The following is a 25,988-nucleotide window of genomic DNA, read 5'->3' as shown; positions in this document are numbered from 1 at the left end:
ACAGACTGATCCAACTCCGCTGTGACAAGAGCCCTACAGGAGGTCCTTCCTGCCAGCTGCCATCTCCCTGTACAACCAGTTCCCTCTGTCATGACAGGGGGGTCAGGAGGCCTCACGCTTCCCCCTAACGGACTAAGACTAATACAAACACTCTCACCCTGGACTCAAACACCTTTCAACATCTTTTAATTATCTGATCCTGAACTTTATCTGATGTGAACTTTACAGTATACTTACAATTCATTTTGCACTATGCCCACCCCACTAGGTGTTATTTGGCTACCACTACACAGCATTAAGGTCGTTTCACACAGGGAGTTACACTCCGCCTGCATACCTGCCCGAATCCACAGGATCCACGTATGAATAGACAGGCAGACAAGCGCTCCATGAGCAAACGCCAGGTGTTGTATGCGTGGTAACCATGGAAACGGCTTCTATGCACTATTGTATCCCTGCTGGTACAACTGTCTCACATATCCCTAATCACAGGTTGATTTGTTGATAGCTAAAGTTTGCTAAATTAGCTTAGTTGTAACTTTACAAGACTGGAAAGCTACTAGCCTAGCTTAAGTTAAAACTATACCTAACGTTACCTGATACATCCAGTCTTGTGCCGATGTGCTGCTATGCGAAAGCCCTCCTGTTTATGTCCCAATAACTGTTGATTTGCATTGCAAGTCGCATCATGTAGTAAAAAGATCAAGACAATTCAACTCTGGCGGTGGGCAGGCGTGTGCTCGAGATGAGCATGCCGCTCACGAGCACAGTTTCTCAGGATTGCACCCACTTGTTGCTCCGCCTGTCAGATTGCCCCCTCGTCTGTCATTGAAAATGAATTACTAGGCACGTCAATCGTCTGAAAAGACCTTTAAACATATGTAGAGTATATTAAATGTAGTTTGTAATTTAACTTTAAGCTATTGTGAGTAAGTATTGTATAGGTTTTTGTTTGTTTGTTTGTTTTTTTTGCTGCTGTAATGATACAATTTCCCGCTGGGATTAATGAAGTACTATATCGATCTATGTTAATAAGAACTGCAGGTTTCTGCTCAAGAGGTGAGTGTTTGTTGTTGTTTCCTCTGAGGAGAAACTGACTCCAACATGTCGGTTCACTTATTTACATGTGAAACATGTTTACTATGTAAAAACAACAAAACAACAAACTCCTCCTCCTCTTCTCCCCCTCCTCCCCCTGTCCTCCTCCTCTTCATTATTCACCTCCTCAGTCTCGTTAAGAGCTGTGAAACCAGCTCTCGTCCTCCTCGAGGAGCCTTCAAATAGACCAGAAAATCTAATTACAGATAATACTCCCTCCCCCACCTCCTCCTGCAACCCCCCCCCCCCCCCCCCCAGGATGAGAGGGTAATTGATATTGCAGGCCACAATCCTTTTTATGAGGGACAGAATATGGAGGAGCATGTTCCATCTGTCAGGACTGAGTGTGTGTGTGTGTGTGAGGTTTTCTAATGGAGGGAGGCAGCCCCTTTACCTCTGTAAATGTGTGTGTTTTTGTGTTTCAGACTGATGTGTGTGTGTCTGTGAATAATCAAACAGCAACATTTAAGGCTAATAAGGATAATTTAAGTATTTATTAACAATTAATCTGCATGTTTATTTGTCAATTAATCAATGAATCATTTCATCCATAAAACAAGACAATGGTGAGAAATGTGAGGCGTTATGTTGAAGTCTGCTTTAGCACTGCAGGTAACGATTATGTTCTCTATTAACAATTGACTAATTGTTTAGTCTTCACATGTCTTGTTTTGTCAAAAACACAGAGATTCAGTGACTGATACAAAACAGAAAATCAGGCAAGTTACAGGCTAAAACCAGAGGTTTGGACTATTTGCTTGAAAAAATACTTTAATCTTTAATTCATTATTAAAAGTGTTGCTTGTTAATTCTAAGTTGATTAACTAATCAATTCAGTTCTATATATTATACTTTTTTAGCCACTTTTGTATGAATTATGATCCTGAACACTGAAATGATCTTACAAGTCCAGTGACGGTCCAGGTAAAGTCCAGCTACATCTCAGTTAAAGTCCAGTTATAAGCCAGTTACAGTCCAGTTACAGTCTCTCAACAGAACTGGACTGGATCCTTTGACTGACTGACTTTGGACTTGGGACTGTGGGATTTTGGGTGTTTTGTGAAATTCTTTAAATATATTAATATTTGGTTTTGCACTAAAGCTTTTGGGTTTGTGTTGCTTCTTGTGGGTTGATGTGGTCATTCAATGTGTAGGGTGTACATTTTAATGTGTGTCAGTTTTGTGAGGTTTGGTTTAAACAAAAACTACAAATGAAGTGTGACTAATCTTAAATGCCAGGAGAGGCTCGCACCCTTAACCAAATAATAAGACTATATATTCAGTATTATATATTCAGTATATATTCTGGATGTATTCTGGATATAAGTTTGTCAGTGGGACTTCACGGACTGTCGGCTGCTGATCTGAAATATTCAGTCTGACGTGAAACTTTTCCAACCTTATGAAGATTTTATTCTCACTGGGATCATTTGATCCCATTAATGGCTGCTGTCTCTGTGTTTCTGTTGAGTGGAGGGTGTGTGGGAGCGTTAATGACGGCTGTGAAGCAAGCCAAGCCGAGCTGAGCCGGGCTGGATGGGCTGTAAGCAGGGTGTTAGAGGAGCTTTATTGGAGGCGGCTGGTCTTTCATTACCTGCTGTTCCCTGCAGAGCGGAGCCGCCTCGGCCACCTTATTACAGTTTATTACAGAAAAACAGCAGCAGGCTAAATGAAAAGAGCTTCCCTGGAGGAGAGGCGGGAGATCAGCTAGTTACCAGCTCCACGTCCACCATCATGGCTGCTGTCAGAGGGAGAAATAAAGTCCTGAACAGCACAGGAGTCCGCTCGGCCAGTGCCCTCGCAGCTTTACAATGATTTGAAAATGATGGAGAGTTTCAGGTGGACTTCAGGGAGTGCAGGACAAAATTACTGCACAGCTGCTGCAGCCACGGCGCTCAGGTCATCTAACAGGCTGCTGCAGAGGTCCAGGTTTAATTTGGTCAGTGGCTGCAATGCGTGCGCGGGGGGGGTGGGGGCATATATCCCTATTATAAATGCAAATGTCAGCCTATTTAAGAATATGAGCGATAATAAACAATATCATGGAAAAACTAAAAGCTGATTTTCAAGCTTGTGGAAGAGCAAATTAAGCTTTTTATACATTTTAAAGTGCAGAGCAACAACAAGATCAACCTTCGTGTTAGTGGTCGAACACCTTCATCATATACCGTAATGTATTCAAATTGTTAACATTTTGATTGTTATGTATTAAATCTGGGTTTTGAGCCATGAGTGAACGATTTTTTACTCACGATTCGTTACTACATATAATATTTTACCTGAATATCAATCAGGTTTCAGGATAGCACAGTACAACTACAGCAGACTGGTTGTATGATGATTTTATTGAATCTTTGTACAACAAGCAACACTGCAGCCCTTATCATTGACTTATCTAAGGCTTTTGACACTGTCCATAGTCTCACTACTGGACTGTCACAACAAACTTTTCATTTTTACTGCTGCTCCTTTACAGCATCAGGCTCTCTGTCAGTTACAACTGGTCTTTGATACTGTACAACACGCCTTTCAATATTTGAAATTGATTTTGAATGCTGACAAAACAAAACTCAACATGTTCACAAACAAAAAGAAAAAGCCATTGAACCTTCCATGTATCATTACGTTTCAGGGAAATGTGATTGAGTCTGATTCTTCATACAAATAACTCGGATTCTTAATACATGTTTTTTTTTACAGTGTAGTTACATTAGAAACACATCAAGCTCCAATCAATCAATCAATGATCAGTAGTTTTCAGTCGGGCCTTCTTTTATGTTTCTCTGCTGACAGCAAGCAGAGATGTACAGAAACATATATGCTGATATAATACGCATAGATTTAGAAACAGATCCTGGATCTGACAGAGAATACTGAACCCTTCTGTCTGTTTCTCTTCAGGATGGAGAATATTTCCCTTGAGGACTCTGACCTGGTAAAACACTCACAGTTTGGTTGTTGTTTTGGTTTTAGAGGTTTTTGTGGTTTAAACTCAGATTATTGAGTTGATCACTTTTTTTCTTCTTTTTTATTGGTCAGGATGTTGACGAACTCCTTCAGTGTGTTTGTGACGCCGACTCCGTCCAGGAAGTTGAACAGTTTGGTTCAGTTCTGGTTCAGCGTTTGCGGTTGGCAAGACAACGGAGAAATGACATCACTGCTCAGGAGATGAAGGCCGTGATGGAGGAGAGAGATGGCTCTGTCGCGAAGGTGGGTCTACTTACCTGTCTGTCTGTTTACTGGATTACTAAAGTGTCACTGTAGACCAGATCTAAGACCATAGGTCCCTCTGAGTGTACTGTAAATCAGGTCTGAGTTACTTGCTTGAATAAGGCCACTGGAGTGTTTTGTGGAGTATTTCGATAGCCAATGGGACTCCTGGGGAAGGCAGCTAACGCTAGTACTAACTTGGCTTGTGGTACAACCGATAGCTGGAATCAAAGAAGAAATACCTTACCATGTAGTCCTGTGGTTTCGTTCACTTTTCTGTGAGTCCTCTCCCCTTTTGTTCTGTGTCTGTTCAGTAAAGATGTTAGACCGTAGACCTCCGGCTGCTGACAGATGGAGACAATACGTTTGTCCTGATTCTGATTCTCTGTGACGTCCGGAGAATCTCAACGCTGACAGAGCTTCACGTAAATGTTTCACTCAAGTTGAAACATTTGCATTGACTTTGTTTGTAATCATTCCCCTTAATAAGAAACATGAAATGTCAAATACATGAGATACATAGTAGTATAGTTTTCATTGAGTCTGTCTGAACCTGTCAGTCTGACTGCAGGTAACACGTCTCTAAGTCGCCTATTTAACCCTGTTGGTGCGGCGCGGCATGGCGCGGCGCAGAGCATCGGCCGGGTGACAGAGGCCCCGGCAGCCCAAACCTTAAATATTTGCAGTTTGAATCTGAACATGAATATTTTGAATGGTGCGAAAACAAAACGGTGCAGAGACAAATATTGACATCCAGACTGAGTCGACCTGATGAAGCTGACATGAGGCTGATGTTTGCTGAACACTCGCTGCTTATACACCTGTTTGTCTGCTCAGGAGTGTGTGTGTGTGTGTGTGTGTTTGAATGTAATCTCTCCGCTGAATATTTGCTTATGGAGACAGAGGAGCATCTGATGGACACAGATATTTAAATCAGACAAATGGACGCGTTGCATATATATATATATATATATATATATATATATACACACACGCTGGGATCCAAAAGTCTAAGACCACTAGTCAAGATGCTTCTATTTTGCATTTGTTTCGAATGTAATACAATTTTTTTCATTACAAATGATAATATCAGCTGAACAATTTGAGTGAAAAGTTGAATCTTGTTGAAAAATGTACAGGAATTTGAGAGAATCTTAGTATTTGGTATGCCCTCAAGTTTGTGCCAAACCTGATGACCCATGTTATCCCAGCATGATTTGACAATGTTCCAAAGGGCTTCTTGTGATGTCTTGTGAAGAAGGCTTGGCTTTCTGAGTCTTCAAGTGCCCCCATAAATAGTTCAATGGGGTTGAGGTCAGGTGACTGTGGAGGAACGTCCATGACAGTCAGGACTCCTTGGTCTTCTTTGGTCTTCAAGTAGTTCTTGCAAAGCTTTGAGGTGTGTTTGGTGTCCTTATCCTGCTGCAGTATGTATCCCTCTCCACAAAGATGCAGACCAGAGGGTACAGCATGTCTCTGAAGAATGGAGTGGTGCTTCTCCTTGGTCAGGGTGTAGTCGATTCACTGCAGGTGTCCAACTCCAGAGTAGGCAAACCCCCTCAGACTTGAATATTCCCACCATGTTTCCCTGTTGGTTTGATCCACTGTGGTATCATTCTCTCTCCTGCTCGTCTCCTTACATACATTCTTCTGTTACTGCCAGAAATCTCTAACCTGGATTCATCAGTAAGTAGGACTTTTCTTCATCCACAGTAAAATGCTGCTATTTCTTAGCCCACCCCAAGAGTTTGGCCTTGTTTCCCCTTCTGAGAAGTGGTTTAGAAACTGCTGCTGGTCCTCTGAGACCACTACAAGACAGCCTTCTTTTGACAGGACTTTTGCTGATTGGAGTCTGGCGTTCTTTATTTAGCAGATTGTGTATCTGTGATGAAGTTGCTTTTCTATCTCTCGGGGAACTAAGCTTGATGTATTGATCTTCTGATGGTGTGGTCACTGTTGGTCTGCCTGATCGACATCTGACCTTTTGGACGAAGGAGTTCAGTTGGTCAATGCCACAAATGTGTTTAAATCTGATTGCTGACCTAAAAATAGTGCAGAATCAAAATATTTCTTCTTCATTTTACATGTCATAACTAATAATCCTCAAACTTTGTGATTATTTCCAGGTTTACGGGACAATATTTGAGATTTGTAATGTGGTGTGTGTGTGTGTGTATATATATGTATATATATATATATATATATATATGCTGTTATATATGCTTGTAACATTTATAAATGTTACCTCTGTATTGTTAACGCAGTGCAAGTGTCAGATTTATTAGATGGAAGAAGTTTTCAGTCATAAGATAAACTACATATTGATACAGTAAAAATATCAGTAAATTTAGTCATAATATTTAATATAGTACACACCTTCACTTCATATCAATAACAACTATAAACTACAACCAAAATACTTCAAACATATATAAATACAAATATACACTCACATATGTAAAAATGCAGCCTTTAAAGTTTTATAAACTATAGAATATATTTACTGCATCATAATAAACATTAAATACATTAGCCGGTCACTTAATGACTAATTCATTTTTATGTATAAATGCATCCTTCATGTAGTCAACAAATTAATATTTATTAGTTTTATTTAGTATTATTTATGTCAATTGAAAATCTGATCAAAAACACACCTTTGGCTTTTCTGTACAACAGTTCAACATCACCTGTTCTCTTTCGACCAGATCACATGATCTTCATCAGCGCTTATAAGGACTTTTCATCCATGTTGTCTTAAAATTAGAGAGTGAAAGTTCATTCTTGACCTTTTAAGCAAAAAAGCCATTAATATGGATTATTTATATTAATACTTTAACTACTGCAGTTTTATACTCTGATGGTGTTCTCTGACTTATATTTGTTTCATATGTTACTTCATATTCTATTTTGCTTTATCGATCAGACTCTATTTATAAAGCAGAAATATTATTTCAGGTCTGTGTGATTTTAATCTGTGATGAAGATGTGTCAGTCAATAATCAATAAGTGAAGATGATGTTCAGATGATTAAAAAGTTTAAAGTTTGTTGAAGAAAATCCAGATTTTCTTCTTTCCGTCACTCCTCTGGAGGCTGATTATTATCTAAGTTCAGTTCACAGAGTTTATTACCAAAACCTGCAGAGTCCTGGATTTATTACCCACAATTCATCTGGATTCATATACTGCTCTCTGTGGGAGCATCAGAGAGGGAGGGGGAGGGAGGGGATGGATGGTCTGAGCAAGTAGGAGTAGAAATGAAAAAGACGAGAGGTCTGACTGATGGAGGGATGACAGAGAGAGAGGGGGCGATCGAGGGGCGAGATGAGAGAGGGAGAGGGGGCGGAGCTCCCAGCATGTTGTGCGGCGGCTCAGAAGCCCCGCCTCCTCCTGATGAGTCCGATAGATCAGAAACTTTCATCTGTTCCCTCCCTGTGACAGACTGCTGTCACCATGGTAACCAACCTGCAGAGGCACTGCTGCACACTGAAAACCATGGCAACAGTTGTCGGGGGAGCAGAGGAGGGATGGATGAGAGTGAAGAGATGAAGCGGTACTTGTAGAGAGGAAGTAGTACTTTTAAAGAAGAAGTGTTACTTTACAAGTACAGTTGTCTTCACAGGCAGCACTTCACTTCTACAAGAGGAAGCAGTAAAAATGAAGCAAACCTTCAAACCTGCATCAGATTCAACACACCTCCATCTTTACTTCTCCTGGCTCCAACCCCTGTTCCACGTCACACGCCCCTGCTGATGTTACACCCCACCACCTCCCTTAACCCCACAAAGCTCAGTGCCGTGTTCGTTTCACTTCGGTATCACCCAGCCCACCGCCACTAACCTCTGTCAACATCACCGCTCCGCCATCTTTTAACACCCCGCCACTCTGCGTTAACACCACCTCTCCCAAGTGAGATGATGAAGTACTTCAAGAGAGAGAGAAGTGGTACTTGTAGGAAGGAAGTGGTACTTATATAAATGAAGTGGTAGTTTTAATGTTGGTGCAGTACTTGTAGAAATGAAGCAAACCATAAAACCTGCATCAGTTTCAACACACCTCCATCTTTACTTCTCTTGGCTCCACCCCACATCAGCATCACACTTTAACACCCCCCCTTGACCCCCACCCTCCCGCCAACACTGCTGTAACACCCTGCCCGCTTCTATTAACCCCACAAAACTCAGTGCCGTGTTCGCTTCACTTCAGTATCACCCAGTCCACCGTCGCTAACCCCCACCAATATTACTGCTCCGCCATCTTTTAACACCCCGCCCCTCTGCGTTAACACCACCCCTCCACGGTAACACCTTAATCCCGCCCTCGCTCCGCTGCCGCCGCGCACTGAAATATGTTTCAAATGCTGCTGTAATCCTTGGAGGAGAAGAAGAAGAGAGAGAACACTCCACGCTGGAGGATTCCTCTCCTCCCCCCTGCCACTCACAGATCCCTCGCTCCCTCTCCTCATCTCTCAGGGATTATCTCCCCGCTGCAGCCGGGACTTCTGGGAAATATTAGAAAAGTGGGGGAGGCTCCCAGTCACTCTCCACCTCTCTCTTTGGGTGTCTCATATTACAGCTGCTTTTTATTGAGTTAATACCAGGTAATTACAGATTATTACAGGTTATTAAAGCTTACCTGGACGAGGCGGACTCAACTGGTTGTCGGTTTGATTCCGTCAGGCAGACTGCTCTTTAAAGGACCATGCACTGTTTTCAGACATGTTTGAGACCATTTACTAAAACAACACAAACAGCTGGAGTCGCCTTTCGCCAGGCAGATTAGACTCTAGAATTATGTTGGTAACACTAAAGATCCCATAGTTAATTAATACATAATTTGTATTGATTGGTCTTTATTTTAATTTTCACATTAACTCAAAGTAAATCAAAACAGAAAACAAGAATGATTTAATAATAATAGAGTTCACATGTAAAAAAAAAAATATGGCTGGGCGATATGGGTTATTATGATAATATCTGTATTCATATATTCATATATCAAGTCACTATTTCTGATCTTAATGATTCGCAGAAGCAATTTCATAACCTGAAGAATGACCAAGAAACGTTGAGCTGAATCTGCTTACATTCGTAAATAATTTCTGCATGTGTGATGTGTTATTAACACAATGGCAACATTACAGTTTGTTGTTCATTTCAGTCTTTTATTGTTTTAGTCAGTCCGTCTCCCTCGTCTCCCCTGTCTATCCTCACTAGTTTCTCTTAAGTCGGACAGTTAGCAGCTACTTTTAGTCTGAACAAGTTGTTAATACTGTCCCTGCTGTGTTACACCAGAAGTCCAGACATGAAGCTGAACATGATCACACACTTCCTGATCTGAGCTGTCAATCAAAACAAAAAAAATATTGTCCCATCTGTCAGAAGAGTACAGTTTACACTGTATATACACACACACACACACACACACACAGAGTCAGCTGTGTCCATCAACAGTCTGTCTGCATGTGGACATTCCTACATCCTTCAAATACAAACCAACACACACACAGTGTAGAGAAACAGTGTGTGTTCCAGATCAAACAGAAACACTCATCCAGATGGTGAGAAGAAACTGTGTGTGTGTGTGTGTTTGTGTGTGTGTGTGTGTGTGTGTGTGCGTGTGTGTGTGTGTTTGATTTAATAATGTTTTGTGATTGGCTGAGCAGGCGGAGGTGGGCGGAGTCTGACCCCTGATTCCACATCAGAATAAAAATATAAGACCAATAATCACCTTAAATATCATTAATGATTATTATATGCTGCATCACTGCAGTTCCTCAGTGAGTCTCAGACCTGCAAATATGATTTATTAAAACTGAAGTTAAGACAGAACAAACAGCAAAGAATGCGGGACATCGATGGTGGATTTGTGGGTGGTGTTGATGCAGGGTGGAGGTCGGCTGTAGGAAGCACATGGGCCAGTTCATAAAACCTATAGAGCTCAGGGGAGCTTAACCAGCTGATGAGCCTCCTGTCAAACAGGACAGCCTGCAAGACAGCAGGAAGGGCAGAAGACAGCGAAGAACAGAGAACAGTGAGGAATAGTGAGAAACCGAGAACAGTGAGGAAAAGAAAACAGCGAGGAACAGAGAACAGCAAGGAACAGTTAGGAACAGAAAACAGCGAGGAACAGAGAACAGCAAGGAACAGTGAGGAAAAGAAAACAGTGAGGAAAAGAAAATAGCGAGGAACAGAGAACAGCAAGGAACAGTGAGGAACAGAAAACAGCGAGGGACAGAGAACAGCGAGGAACAGAAAACAGCAAGGAATAGTGAGGAACACAGAACAGTGAGGAACAGAGAACAGTGAGGAACACAGAACAGTGAGGAACACAAAACAGTGAGGAACACAGAACAGAGAACAGTGAGGAACACAAAACAGTGAGGAACACAGAACAGAGAACAGTGAGGAACACAAAACAGTGAGGAACAGAGAACAGTGAGGAACACAAAACAGTGAGGAACACAGAACAGAGAACAGTGAGGAACACAAAACAGTGATGAACACAGAACAGTGATGAACACAAAACAGTAAGGAACACTGAACAGTGATGAACAGAGATCAGTGAGGAACACAAAACAGTAAGGAACAGAGAACAGTGAGGAACACAAAACAGTGAGGAACACAACACAGAACAGAGAACAGTGATGAACAGAGAACAGTGAGGAACACAAAACAGTAAGGAACAGGGAACAGTGAGGAACAGAACAATGAAGAACACAAAACAGTGAGGAACACAGAACAGAGAACAGTGATGAACAGAAAACAGTGAGGAACACAAAACAGTAAGGAACAGAGAACAGTGAGGAACACAAAACAGTGAGGAACACAGAACAGAGAACAGTGAGGAACACAAAACAGTGATGAACACAGAACAGTGATGAACACAAAACAGTAAGGAACACTGAACAGTGATGAACAGAGATCAGTGAGGAACACAAAACAGTAAGGAACAGAGAACAGTGAGGAACTGAACAATGAAGAACACAAAACAGTGAGGAACACAGAACAGAGAACGGTGATGAACAGAAAACAGTGAGGAACACTGAACAGAGATCGGCGAGGACCAGAGAACTGCGAGAAACGGGGAGATTTACATATCCAAACGTTGAGAATAAGCATCAAAGTTCATGTACAGTGGCTTGCAAAAGTATTCAGCCCCCTTGAACTTTTCCACATTTTGTCACGTTACGACCACAAATCTAAATATATTTTATTGGAATTTTATGTGAAAGACCAACACAAAGTGGCACACAATTGTGAAGTAGAAAGAAAATTATATATGATTTAAAAAAAAAATTACAAATAAAAAACTGAAAAGTACGGTGTGCAAAAGTATTCAGCCCCCTTTTCTCTGAGTGTAACCAATTGCCTTCAGAAGTTGCCTGATGATTGCTGAATGATCGAATGTTGACCTAATGACTAAATAGAGTCCACCTGTGTGTAATCTAATCTGAGTACAAATACAGCTGTTCTGTGACGGCCTCAGAGGTTTGTTAAGAGAATATTGGGGAGCAAACAGCATCATGATGTCCAAGGAACACACCAGACAGGTCAGGGATAAAGTTGTGGAGAAGTTTAAAGCAGGGTTAGGCTATAAAAAGATTTCCCAAGCTTTGAACATCTCACGGAGCGCTGTTCAATCCATCATCTGGAAATGGAAATTGTATGGCACAACTGCAAACCTACCAAGACACGGCCGTCCACCTAAACTTACAGGCCGAACAAGGAGAGCACTGATCAGAGATGCAGCCAAGAGGCCCATGGTGACTCTCGACAAACTGCAGAGATCCACAGCTCAGGTGGGGGAATCTGTCCACAGGACAACTATTAGTCGTGCGCTGCACAAATCTGGCCTTTATGGAAGAGTGGCAAGAAGAAAGCCATTGTTAAAAGAAAACCATAAGAAGTCCCGTTTGCAGTTTGCCAGAAGCCATATGGGAGACACAGCAAACATGGGGAAGAAGGTGCTCTAGTCAGATGAGACCAAAATTGAACTTTTTGGCCTAAATGCAAAACGCTATGTGTGGCGGAAAACTAACACTGCACATCACTCTAAACACACCATCCCCACTGTCAAACATGGTGGTGGCAGCATCATGCTCTGGGGGTGCTTCTCTTCAGCAGGGACAGGGAAGATGGTCAGAGTTGATGGGAAGATGGATAGAGCCAAATACAGGGCAATCTTGGAAGAAAACCTGTTGGAGTCTGCAAAAGACTTGAGACTGGGGCGGAGGTTCACCTTCCAGCAGGACAACGACCCTAAACATAAAGCCAGGGCTACAATGGAATGGTTTAAAACAAAACATATTCATGTGTTAGAATGGCCCAGTCAAAGTCCAGACCTAAATCCAATCGAGAATCTGTGGCAAGATCTGAAAACTGCCGTTCACAAACGCTCTCCATCTAATCTGACTGAGCTTGAGCTGTTTTGCAAGGAAGAATGGGCAAAAATTTCAGTCTCTCGATGTGCAAAGCTGGTAGAGACATACCCCAAAAGACTTGCAGCTGTAATTGCAGCAAAAGGCGGTTCCACAAAGTATGGACTCAGGGGGGCTGAATACTTTTGCACACCGTACTTTTCAGTTTTTTATTTGTAAATTTTTTTTTTAATCATGTATACTTTTCTTTCTACTTCACAATTGTGTGCCACTTTGTGTTGGTCTTTCACATAAAATTCCAATAAAATATATTTCTGTTTGTGGTCGTAACGTGACAAAATGTGGAAAAGTTCAAGGGGGCTGAATACTTTTGCAAGCCACTGTACATGTTCAAGTTTTTGACATCAAGATCTGCAGCTACACAAATAAATTGAACTGGAATTAACACATCAACCAAAGGTTCCTCTAAACAAACGCTCACTAACCAATCAAAACATGCCAAGACCCAAAACACACAAAACCAGCCAATGAACATGATGAACATGGCGATGACATCCTGTCAGCAGGTGTGACTTCCTGTCTTCACTCTGTAGGTCATTGTGTGTGTGTGTGTGTGTGTGTGTGTGTGTGTGTGTGTGAGTGTGAGTGAGTGAGCGAAAGGATGTATATTCTTTGAATAATTAGCTGATTGGATCAATAATTCCAGATTGTGTCTCTGCAGAGTAAACGGTTGGAACAGGATCTGATTCAGGAGAGACAGCAGAGGCCGAGCGAGGTAAACACACTCTCTCTCTCTCTTGCATATTAACTGGTCACTGTGTTGAATGGTGATGATGGGATGTCTGCTCTGTCGTCATGACAACCTGCAGTGGAGACGCTGCAACTTGTTTGTCAACAACTTGTTATTCAAACAGAGTGTGTGTGTGTAGTTGAACGTCTATCTCAGTGAGGATCAGCACCAGTTTTAAACCATGATGGGGACTGTTTGAAGGTTCAGACTTGGTTTTTAGGTTCAGGTCAGAAGCAGGTTTAGGTTTGGGGTTCGGTATTCAGTTGTGAGGTTTCAGGTTAGGGGCTTGGAAATGCAATATGTGAATGAGGTTCCTCACAAGTATAGAAAGACAAACGTGTGTGTCAGCGCTGAATGAAGTGTGAAGACGTGTGTAACCATGTGGTTCAGCAGGTCAGAGTTGGTAGTTAGATTCCCATAAATTTAGTTTGTTTGATTTTAAACACAGAACTGAGGATAATCTTAATTGATCTTTCATATTTATTAGATTCTGTGGAAGCAGATTACAATTCAGATGTGTCCCAGTAGTCGATTATAACCTGCTTAGAAACTGCATGTGTGGTCAATAAATGAATAAAGTCAAGTAAGATGACACCATCTGTGTTGTGCTGACCTGAGGTCCATTACTACTATAAGTGGAGCTAATAATCACTCTGGACTGACTTTATTATTATTAGATTTAGTGAAAACTAGATGTCAGTGGTGAAACAGGTTTCTAACCAGACTAGTGTTCAGCAGCAGTAAAAGTACACAAGTATTATCAGCTTCATGTAGTTAAAGTATCAGCAGTAAAAGTACCCAAGTATTATTAGCTTCACATAGTAAAAGTACATGTTCTGCAGTAAAATGTCTCCTGTGACTGATTCTGTCTGACATTATTAGATTAATACTGAAGCATCAATGTTAGAGCAATACAAGTACTTCAAATTTGTACTTGAGTAAATGTACTTAGTTACTTTCCACCACCATTTTATTATTTTGTTTGTAATTGACTTTTTTAAAATACACAAATATTTGATTTGTTAGCGTAAAGCTAACAGAACAGAACGGGACACAGAATGACACACAGTAGCACATCACACACATTAAACACTTATTCTGCTTATTTAACTGTTCTGTTGCACTTGTTTAGCTGAGCTGCTGCAGCTGAGAAGTTGATCAGATCAGTTACTAACTGTAGTTTACAGTCAGACTGTATCCAGTTACAAGAACACAAATTTAATAATAAAAATGTGTTAATATAATGTTCTTACCAGTATTCCACACTAGAAGTTCCATTATTAATTTATTTATTTATAGATTAATTTATTCTTTCAATCAGATCAACTGTCATTGACTGATACATTCATTTATTGAGGTATTTATTTATTCCATCCTCGACTGGGGTTGAACTCCAGTTCTGTTTTTCATCCTGGTATCAGATTCTCAGTAAAATTAGTAAAATCTTCAGTAGAATCTGTTGTTTTGTTCCGCGTCCTCTCAGCTTCCGTCTTCCTCCTGCAGCTCTGTCTGTTTTCTTCTGCGGAAATATATTAAATTTTGTTATTAATGTAGCACTCACTCTTTTTTTCTCCATGAAGTCTGTTAATTAGGCTGGAGGGCTCCAGGGGGATTAGAGCCTGGAGAGGTTTTTAATTTCCAACAGAAACACCAACAGCTGCCGTGAAATTAACTGACAGACAGTCAGTATAATGGAGGTTCTACAGTCAGAGGGCCGCCAAAAAACACTAAGCTGAAACCAGAAACCAGAGCTTTAAACCAGAACCGTAAACTGGACCTTTAAGCCAGACCTTTAACAGGAACTTTAAATCGCACCTTTAAACCAGAAACTTTAAAACAGGCCTTTACACCAGAACTTTAACCCAAACACACACAGAGTTGTGTCTTTCTGTGGAGGCTGACCTCGAGTCTTCTGTGAAACATTAACTGAAACAGCCTGTTGTCACTATATATTTTGTCATTTTACACCATGCTTTTGCTCGACTGCTGCTAGCTTAGCTAGGTTTGTCTTTAGCCTAGGCTAGCCAGTCGCTTTTACTGCTGTCTAACTTGCTCTACCAACATCACCTTCACTGCTTCTGAGTGGAGGTTGGCTCAGATCCATGCAGCAGCTCTAGCTCCAGAACTGTCTCTCCATCTGACAAGCGCCCTTGAGTCTGTACCTCATCACTGGAGGGCAGCAATGGAGCTGCTGCAACACCCAGATGCTCCAGGTGGTCTCCACTCTTCACCCGGCCTTGGTCCCTTCGGCTAGGGGGCTGCACAACCGATGCTGATCCTAATCCAGCTAGCCTAGTTAGCGCCATGCACCAGCTTATACTGAAACCAGCCATCTACAACTGCTGTGTGGTAAGCAGCAATCCGAAAGTTTGATAGTAGGTGATTCTGTTGTGAGGCATTTAACTCTCCCGGGTTATCACCTATTTTCTCTGGTAGTCGAACTCATTCCAACTCTCATTGACCTGCATCCCACTGTCAATATTGTTAAAATGCACGTGGGAATGAATTACATCATGGCTAGAGATTCCAGCAAATTACATGCAGACCTTGAATCACAATAGAGAGTCTGGGAAGACATTGTTTTATGTTGGGCCCCATTCCAACTCTTTCCAAAAACTCTGAACGTTTTAGTCGACTCTTCAATCTCCATCACCACAGGACTTAAACTTTGATAACTTTTGGACTAATTGAAGCCTGAGCAGATGGTGTGCACCCAAATAGAATGGGAACAAAGCTGCTGATTTTATGCAGTTTATACCTTTTAACCCGTTCTGATGTGCACCACGGCAAGACCCAATCCAGACCTTTGTGTCTCCCTGTATTACGTCCAGTCGTAACAGTGGTCCTGCCACTGTGTGACGTGTCTCAGAATATGCTGTACTCCAGGACTAATGAAAGAAAGGCTGAATGAGAGTTTGTGTTGAGTTACACAGGAAGTCGGACAGGAAGTGATGTCATGATTCCCAATATAAATTCCAAAAAGGTAAAGCATAAAAAGTGAGTGTTTCTGCTTCCTGGAATGACAGATGAGATGAACACAGCGCTGATCAAACACTAAACACACCAACTTCAATCAGCTGTCAGCTGACAGGGGGGCTGAATTTGGGGGCTAATTTGTTATGAACTGCCCCTTTAACTCCTCATGTTAAAGGTCAGAGTAGGTTCCTTTCATTTACTCCTCTCCTCCCGGCCTCCTCACCCCAATCCCACTCTCATCCCCATCGTCCTGTTCCTCCTCTATGCTAATTAAAGGTTCCACTCCTCACCCACTCTCTCTCTCTCTCTCTCTCTCTCTCTCTCTCTCTCTCTCTCACCACCACATCCTGAACGACCCCTTCTCCCTCTCCTCCTTTCGTTGACCTTAACTCCTCATGTTAAAGGTCAGCTCGGTGTCACTTCTGCTTACTGATCATCTAATTTGGAAATTATTCTGATTAATAAGTCGGGTGGCTCTTTTGAAGCGTGTCCTCCGCCCCGGCTGGAGAAGACACATATTGACTCTCCGGGTTTGGTTTCTCTTTTGATGTCTCACTTTAAACTCACAGACCTTGAGGGTTTTAATTAGCATAGAGGAGGAGGAGGAGGAGGAGGTCAGGATCAGGTCTGTAATCCCTGCTGGAGTCGACCTCCGCACTGTTTGGCCAGAGACAAAGAGAGGTTAGATCCCTGCAGCAGCACCTCTGTGAAAAGAGGGAGGGGGAGGACAGGAAGTGAGGAGATATATATAGGAGGTACAGTAGGAGTCCACCTGTGTTTAAGTTTCAGTCAGTCAGAAGGTTCGGCCTCAGGCGTGTATTTAGTGTTACACCTCCTCTCTTATTGCGTATGTATTTAAGGGAGATCCCACAGAGCAGGGGGAGACCTGTGAATAGAGGTTGATCATGTATTTTGCTGGAAGTATCACAATTTGTGATGGGCTGCCTCTGAAAAACAGCTTAGAAACAGCACAGATGGGAATCGCACAAACCACAAGAAACGTGGTCTGGACTAAGAACTATCACAGACTGCAAAGAGAAAACCAGCAGTGCTGAATCTCTCACATATGAACTGAACACCTTTGCATGCTTTGAGAACAACTTCCCGGCTGAGGATGTACAAAGGGCCCAGGACCCCTGTCCACTAATAATATCCAGGGCAGATCCTTCAAAAGGATTAATCCAGGCAAGGAACCTGGACCTGATAGCATCCCTGGCTGAGCTCTCAAGGTGTGTGCAGATCAACTGGCAGATGCCTTCAGAGACATTTCAACCTCCCACTGCTCCAGTCTGTAGTCCCCACATATTTTAAAAAGTCCATCATTGTCCCTGTCCCCAAAAAGACCAAAGCCCTCTCTCACAAACTGTTTTGAGCGGTTAATTAAAACCTTCATCACCTCCTCCCTTCCTGACTCGCTGGACCCTCCGCAGTTTGCATACAGACCAAACAGGTCAATGGATGACGCCATCGCCCTCTCCCACCTGGACCACAGTTCATCGACTGCAGTTCAGCATTCAACACCATTGTGCCCTCCAAGCTTGTCATCAAGCTCAGAGATCTGGGACTCAACAACACCCTATGTGGATTCTGAACACATCCTCCACCCTGACTCTCAACACTGACGCCCCTCAGGGCTGCATGCTCAGTCCTCTCCCGTACTCAGTCCTCTCCCGTACTCCCTAACCTAACCCAACCCTAACCCCACATGACTACGTGGCCCCCCACAGCTCCAACACCTTAATCGGCCTGATCACGAGCTCATTACTGTCACTTTACATTGTACTACTTTATACTACTGCCATACGTGTACTGTACTTATTGGATACTGTTAACAGATACAACCTGTTAACATGTCAGTAAATACACATATTTTACTACCTGTTTATAAGCTTTTTATCCATCACAGTACATATATTTATATGCGTACCTGTTCTCATTATGTATATAAGTCTACTGCAGTACTGCATAACCTGTCGACAGTTTATACATTTTACTATTACTCACCAGGCTACCACAGTATTATATTTTATTTTATTTATATTACATATATTTTTGCTGCTGTACTGTTTTATGTTTTAGATTCTAAGTAGATTTTGTTCCACTTGATTTTTCTTTATACATATCTTTTATGTATTTTATATATATATATATATATATATATATATATATATATATATATATATACAGTTGGAGGGGGTTCATGATGATAAAAGACCTTGAACTTGAAGTAAGAATGTTGTGTGAAGCGAAATGTGAACTAAATATAGATTTTTATCATAATTCCTATGAAGAGAAAAATGGGCCAATATTTATTACTACTATTAGATGTGTGATTACATTAAGATGTTTACAGTGAGTGTCTTTACCTCTGCATTAACCTCCTCCACCTGCTGCTCCATCCTTCTCTCTCTCTATCTCCACCGTTTGCATTGAGTTGTTTTTTTTGTGTCTTTGATTCTTCTTATTATGTCACTCCATCTCTCCTTCACTTCTCAACTGTGTTCAGTGCCGACTATTGCATTAATATTTAGACAAAAAGAGTTGAACTGCTGTCAAAATAAATGTTTTGTAATCAAGATCATTACATTATCATTCAATTAGTGAACTTAACAAACCCTGCTGTGCTGTCTTTCATTCCCAGAATGCACCTGGAGGTTGAGTCCAGGATCTGACTGTGTAATGATCTGCTGTCTTAGTAAATCAGGAGCTAAATGCACGCTGATAAAAATGACATCCTCATTACGAAGTGTGTTGACACTCATGTTAGTTAATTAGTCAATTAAACAGACAGTCTCACTGAGGTCAAGATCTTCATCCCTTTGTGCATGTATATCAATATCAATGTATGATTGACGGGGCTGATAACCAGTGAGAGTGGACCTTTACAATCTGTGAACAGATAAATTGCCAGTCTGCTCAGAGGTCCTTCATCTTTTATCATCATCATCATTTCTTCTGTTTGCTGTGACGCTGCTGATGTGGATTTAAATGAGTTGACTATCAAACGTAAATGTGATATGTGTGTGTTTTATCCAATCAGGAGGAGCTGCTGAGGCTTCAGAGAGAGAGAGGCGGCGCTCTGGAGGACCAACAACGGCTGGAGGCGGAGCTGCAGGTGCTACGAGCCAATCACAGGTCAGACAATTCAAAAGTAGGAAGCCTCAGCCTTGGTGTCTGTCGAAACTAACATCCCATCATCATCATCATCATCGTCGTCGTCTCTTACCTGCGTCTTTGTGAGGTCACACTGGTGATGTCAGTGCTGCATCAGATATGTCCACCATCTTTCTGTATTTACAACATAGTGCTCTACATTTACTGTCCCCCATTTCATTTGAGGGTCTGGATTCTGAGAGTAAATTCCCTCAAAAAGGCCCTGGCATGGACTTTACTCTGATTAATGTGTCTGAAATCTGCTTACTGTAGAGTAAACCATTAACCAGAAACAAGTTGTGAACCCAACATTAGCAGATTATCACCTTTTAAGTTGATGGTAGTGTACAGTGGCTTCTTACAGCTTTCTCTCTGAACCCGACGCTATGAGAGCTGAGAGTGAACCACCCACCCCCCTCGGCTGCAGCCGCTTGGAGCAATGCTAGATTGATTTCAGCTGTTCATGAGTCCTGAAATGTGTCGCCTGAAGAATCCGAAGGCAACACAAGTGCAAGTTTCGACTAATCAGATGAGAGAGAGAGAGAGAGAGAGAGAGAGAGAGAGAGAGAGAGAGTGAGGTAAACGTCACAGGGCTGCTGTCAGTGTGTGTGTCTTTGTGTTGGTGTTGTTGACCTTTGACCTTCTCAACTCAGACCAGGTCCTCATTTGAAAAAGCATCTTAAAGCTAAAACAATATAAAATACTTGTATAAAGTACAGAATTGTTTGTGCAGAGCTGCTGATTCACATAAACAGGAACTAAAACAACAAATCAAACGTTTTATATCAAAAACTTGAAGAAGAGTAAAGGGTTATTCCAAATTCTTTAACGTCAGAGGGAGGATGTTCTATTAACACTTCCTTTTGGGGACGATCGCGTCTTTAACATTGAGTATCTGCTGATACAATTCTGATATCATTTATTTTCAATATATTTCTTCATAATACAGTAAATCTACAGTAACAAGCAGTTTAGTGAGCACAATCTTGTATGGAGGTTAATTTTGTGTTTGGAGGATAAACAGAGAGATCACACTTCAACCAAACTTACATGATGTGTGAACCACAAACAAATACCTGGCAGTCTTTGAACCGATGAAGTCTGCAGAACAGCTACCAACAAAGTGTTCCTTCTAGAAACAGCTCTGCAGCAGAAGAGTCATGCTGTTTGTCCACGCTGTCTAAACTGTGAGTCTCCATACATCATCAGGATTGATGCTGAACGCCTGCAGAGATTCAGAGGGGGTGGGGGGTGCGGGGGGGGGTCAGCAGGTGGGGGGGCGGGCTGGAATTTGGTTTTATTTCAGTGTTTTTGGGGAAAATAAAAACGAATTTCTCGTTATTTCTCTGAAAGATTTGTTTGATTTTACTTTATATAACCTCGTTATCTGTGGGTGTGTGTCTGTGTGTGTGTGCGTGTCTGTGTGTGGGTGTGTGTCTGTTCGTGTGTGTGCATATGTCTGTGTGTGTGTGTGTGTGTGTGTGTGTGTGTGTGTGTCTGTGTGTGTGTGCGTGTGTCTGTGCGTGTCTGTGTGTGGGTGTGTGTCTGTTTGTGTGTGTGCATATGTCTGTGTGTGTGTGTGTGTGTGTGTGTGTGTCTGTGTGAGAGTGAGTGTGTTTGTGTGTGCGTGTCTGTGCGTGCGTGTGTCTGTGCATGCGTGTGTGTGTCTGTGCGCGTGTCTGTGTGTGTGTGTCTGTGCGTGTGTGCGTGTGTGTGTTTCATTCATGTTTTGTTTCGTCACATAAAAGAAAGTCAACTGAGATCAGATCAGGATTCATCAGAAAATCTTCTTTCAGGTGGAAACGAGGGTCAGCTGTTAATCACAGGGTTGGGGGTTTGATCCCGGCTCCTCCTGTGAATGTGTCTTTCAGTTCTTCTGTTTATTCCAAATGAAACAGAAATGTAGAATACACCATTTCCTGTCAACAGATTCCAGACTGACAGTGGTTTCAATAAACAACTGGATCCCTGATGGATCTCCTCTGGGTTACAGCTGATCTCCTTTAGATTTATTTTCTGGGTCTCACTTGTGTGGTAGCTAGATCTCTGCTGGATCTCAACCCATCTCTTCTGGTCTCTCTGTCTCTCTCTTCTGGTCTCTCTACAGAAGGTTCTGCTAGATCTCTGATCTTTGGTGGATCTGGATCTCTGCTGGGTCACAGCAGGTTGACAGCTGTGAATCTGATAGTTCTTTCACATCCAACATCTGTTTGACTGAAGCTTCATTTGAAGGAGGTCAGGAACAAGACTGACTGTCCTTTGACCTCTGACCTCTGACCTGGTGCTTGTTGGTTTAGGAGCTCAGTGGAACACAATGGTTCACACACTCGCAGGTTTCTGAATATCTGTGTTAAGAGCAGAGCACCAGAAGTGCTGATTATTGTGTTGGTTCCTGTAGTGGATGGACTATGTGATTAAACTCAGGTGGCAGATTTAGCAACAGTTGCCTTAATTAAAGAAAATTAGTTCTGGCTATCCATGGAAACCTAAAACAGCTAGATTCATGAAATCAGAAAATCAAACCATCTGGACGTTTCTGGATGAAGTTTCAAATCTGAGAACTAAAACAACAACATGAACCATTAGCGGTCAGACTCCAGTCCGAACTGGGTGAACTGGAAACTTTGTCCTTTGTTCTGTCTGCTCTGTTTACCTTTTAATTAACCTGAAGTCGCTCAGAAGCTTTCAATATCACAGCGGATTGATTAACTATCACCTCCTTCATAGTGAGGAGGTCAGAGTGAGCTGTTCTCAGATCAGATCACATGTTCCTCCAGCAAAGGTTACCTTGGCTACATCCTGACAGTGACGACTTTATACAGCCTATATATAAACTGCCTATATATATAAACCTATATATATAGTTTATGTACAGTCTATATATTATGTTTATATACAGTCTAGGGTCTCCCTGTGCCCCCCTACAGTCGTTTCCTCTCTCCTCTGTTGCAGTTTTTGAATATGCTGGGAGAGAGGGTTCCAGCGAGTGTAGTTACCCTTTAAAATATGAAGTTGTTTGGAATTCGTTTTATACATTTGAGTACATGTTGCACCAAAATCCATCTTGAAATATTTGATATCTTTAAGATAAAACTAAGTCATCCAACTCAGGTCTTATTAATATCTGAAGACAGAGTCTGAACAAGCTGAAACATCATCGATCTGTTCCAGATTAACACATCCTGATTCCTTCAGGTCTCAACACTAGAATCAGAATCAGAATCAGAAATACTTTATTGATCCCCGGGGGGAAATTGTACAGTACCGGTGCTCCCATTCTAGAGTAGAAAAATAGCATAATTTAGAACTAAAGGTATGTACAAAATATAAAAATAAGAAATAGAAAATAAAAAATATACAAAGAACATTTCCGAGTGTACAAACAGAAATATAACAAGTCTTCAACTGATGATGCAATACCAGTTTGTGGTAATCGTGTGGTGATGTTGCAGTGATGACGCAGTGATAATATGATGGTGCAGTGATAATATGATGGTGCAGTGATGACAATGATAATATGATGGTGCAGTGATGGCGCTGTGATGACGCAGTGATAATATGATGGTGCAGTGATGACGCTGTGATGATGCAGTGATAATGTGATGGTGTACTGATGATGCAGTGATAATATGATGACGCTGTGATGATGCTGTGATGACGCAGTGATGACGCTGTGATGGTGCAGTGATGACATATTTCCTGCAGTGTTATGTTCCCTCAAACTGACTGACAGGCGTCACTGTTTTTTTGGGTTTGAACATTTTTCAGACCCTCGTTGCCCAGTGATGCCGTCTCTCCAGCGGGTTCGTTGGCGGCAGCTCATCAGGACCCGCCCCTGCTGGTCCAGGTTCAGCAACTGTCGAAGGAGAAGCAGAGCATGGAGGCAGAGCTTCAACGCTGTCAGGAGGCAGAGCGAGAGGCCAGCGAGAGAGTCCGCAGGTCAGATTCTACCTTTATATACACAACACACCTGTCAACATGTTTTATACTTCAATACTAGAATGTATAAGATTCATATGTGATTTCTGTACTTTAGTGTCTGTTTTTTCTGGTTTGGGCTGTTTAGTTCCAATGAAGGGAATTTTAACAGTAACCTGATTTTTTAGAGAATGTTGAATGAAATGTTTTTCCAGCTTTTTGTCAGCAGTTTGTTTCTTTCCTGTTTCAATATGTTTATACATGTTTTAACACGACACAAAGCTCCAGTTTTGGAAAAGTCACCAGTAGCTTCAGTGGATATGAATTTTTGATTCAACTAAAGATCTGATGGAAACAGTCTAGTGATGTAATAATTAATATTTTGGCTCAAAGTAATAACGCTGTGTAAAGCGGTCCGTGCTTTAGAGAATATTTCCTGCTTGACATTTAATGTTGAGATTTGAATAAAATGTATTTATTTAATGTTGCTCCCATGCTGTGTGTGTGTGTGTGTGTGTGTGTGTGTTTGTGTGTGTGTGTGTGTGTGTGTGTGTGTACATACACCACAGGTTTACCTGGTACCAGGTACATGTCTTGTCATGCTCCAAGCCTACAGTGACCCTCCCTGAACAGGATGTTTGTTTAGAATCCAGGGTTGAAAATGTAATGTAAATGTAATCTCATGTGTTGCATGTGTTCATAGTGCATTTTGATTTATGATTGTTGATTCCCAAACTGCTTCATTGTGTTGACAGAAGTCAGTGGTTCCCAACCTGGGGGTCGGGACCCCCTAAGGGGTTGAGAGGCAAATCTGAGGGGTCACAAGGTGGAAAAAGCAGACAAACATTTCAGTTTGAAAGTTCATCATCGGGCCTCTAATTGTTTTCAGTAAATCACTCTGGATAAACTGGCCACTACCTGTTTTAATGGTCACAAGATAAAAAGGTTAAAAACCAGTGAAACCAGTGACATAAGAGAGAATCTGTCATCAAAAACATGTTGCCGTCAGTGACTCTGGGATGTGTTCAAAGACTGGTTAAGCGTGTGGGACTAAAGAGATTTGGTTTGATGATTCATATTCAGCGGACGTCGGTGTGAGTGTCTCTGCCGCCGAGTTGATCAGGAAGAATTAATCCTTCAGATTTCGATTCGTACAGGATGACGGTCGGATGCTGAATAACGTGACTTCTTCTTCTGCTGCTTCTCATCTCATCAGTCTGAAGATGAAGGGATGAGATTCATGATGAAAACAGCTTAAGTCGTCCGTCTGCGTCCCGCATCGTCCTCCTGGGCTCAGACCCGCGGCTTTCTGCTCTAATTTGGCTGCCAGCGGGGGGGCAGCCGGCTCTGAAGAGCCTCCCAAGTTCCTGAATAGTGAAGAGAGGAATATTTGCTCTCTGGGGGGGGGGGGGGTAGGAAATCTGCTGGTTATTAGAGACAGGAAGTTTAATTTGGTTTGGAGAGAGACAGAGAGACAGAGACAGTTGTAGTACAAACAATGTTTTCTGCCATTTTCTTGTTCTTTTTATTTATTTATTTATTTATTTTACTACTTTTTTTCTCATCTCTTTATTGAATTGTATGATCCTGATGTTCAGAGAGAGAGAGACACTCAGTGAGTGTTAGAAAGTCATTCAGGGTCAAGTTTCCTTCATTTGAGCTTCATCGCAGTTTCCTGCTGCTGATATTCTGTTAGAGACACAATCAGCTGTGTTTATAGTAATGTCTTCACTAAAGTCAGAACCTGGTCCCTGTTTGAAACAACAAGACCCTGCAGGTAAAAACAGGACTGAACATCCTCAAGCAGGAACAAAGAAGTGTCTTTACTACAGTGAAAATCATGGCCGCTGCAGCTGGACAGGTAGAGGTAGAAACCTCAGGATTATTACTAATTACAAACATGTAGGTAGAACAGGTAGACAATCATCTCTGCAGAGACCAGTTCAGACTGGCGGTTCATACGTTCCTATCACATTCAGCTCCTCCACACTGTGACAGAGTTCAGGCCTCCTCCCTCCATCTGTCTGTATTTCCCTGATATCTTCAGGTTTCCATCAGTGTTTCTAACAGGACATTTTCAGACTGAATAAAATAATTCCTCCTCCTCATCCTCCTTCTCTTCCTTTCCCTCCTCCTCCTCTTCCTCAGGTTGGAGCGTCTGGTCGAGGTTTTGAGGAAGAAAGTTGGGACAGGAAGCCTCCGAGCCATCATCTGATCTATTCTCTCTATTTTAATTATTTTTGTAAACTGAATGCTGATTATTGTTTTCTATTTTCTTCCTTCAAGTTTTTCTTTAGTAAAAAGATTTTATCATATATATTTTATTCATATTATGAATCTACATAATATTTCTCTTTTCAATGATTTTGAAGTTTCTTCCTCATTTACTATCTCAAACTTTTAAAGTTCCAAGTTTTAGTTTTTTGTGTAGTGTTTGTGTTAAGGTGTGATTATGAAATATTA

General features: G+C 41.7%; 1 protein-coding gene across 1 annotated transcript in view; it reads left to right on the top strand.

Moving 5' to 3' along the window:
• The window catches only part of mipol1 (mirror-image polydactyly 1), a 37,076-nt gene extending 11,310 nt beyond the window's left edge, over positions 1-25,766 (top strand). The window contains exons 7-12 of the mRNA XM_070920483.1: positions 4,000-4,033; positions 4,138-4,308; positions 13,410-13,463; positions 19,495-19,589; positions 23,376-23,546; positions 25,674-25,766. Coding sequence (XP_070776584.1) covers positions 4,000-4,033; positions 4,138-4,308; positions 13,410-13,463; positions 19,495-19,589; positions 23,376-23,546; positions 25,674-25,740 — 592 coding nt within the window. The 3' untranslated portion in view covers positions 25,741-25,766. The remainder of the gene's footprint in view (positions 1-3,999; positions 4,034-4,137; positions 4,309-13,409; positions 13,464-19,494; positions 19,590-23,375; positions 23,547-25,673) is intronic.
• Positions 25,767-25,988: the final 222 nt, after the last annotated feature.

This window comes from Enoplosus armatus, chromosome 15 (genome assembly GCF_043641665.1).
Source record: "Enoplosus armatus isolate fEnoArm2 chromosome 15, fEnoArm2.hap1, whole genome shotgun sequence".
Lineage (NCBI taxonomy): Eukaryota > Metazoa > Chordata > Actinopteri > Centrarchiformes > Enoplosidae > Enoplosus > Enoplosus armatus.
This window is presented reverse-complemented; position numbering and strand designations above follow the sequence as displayed.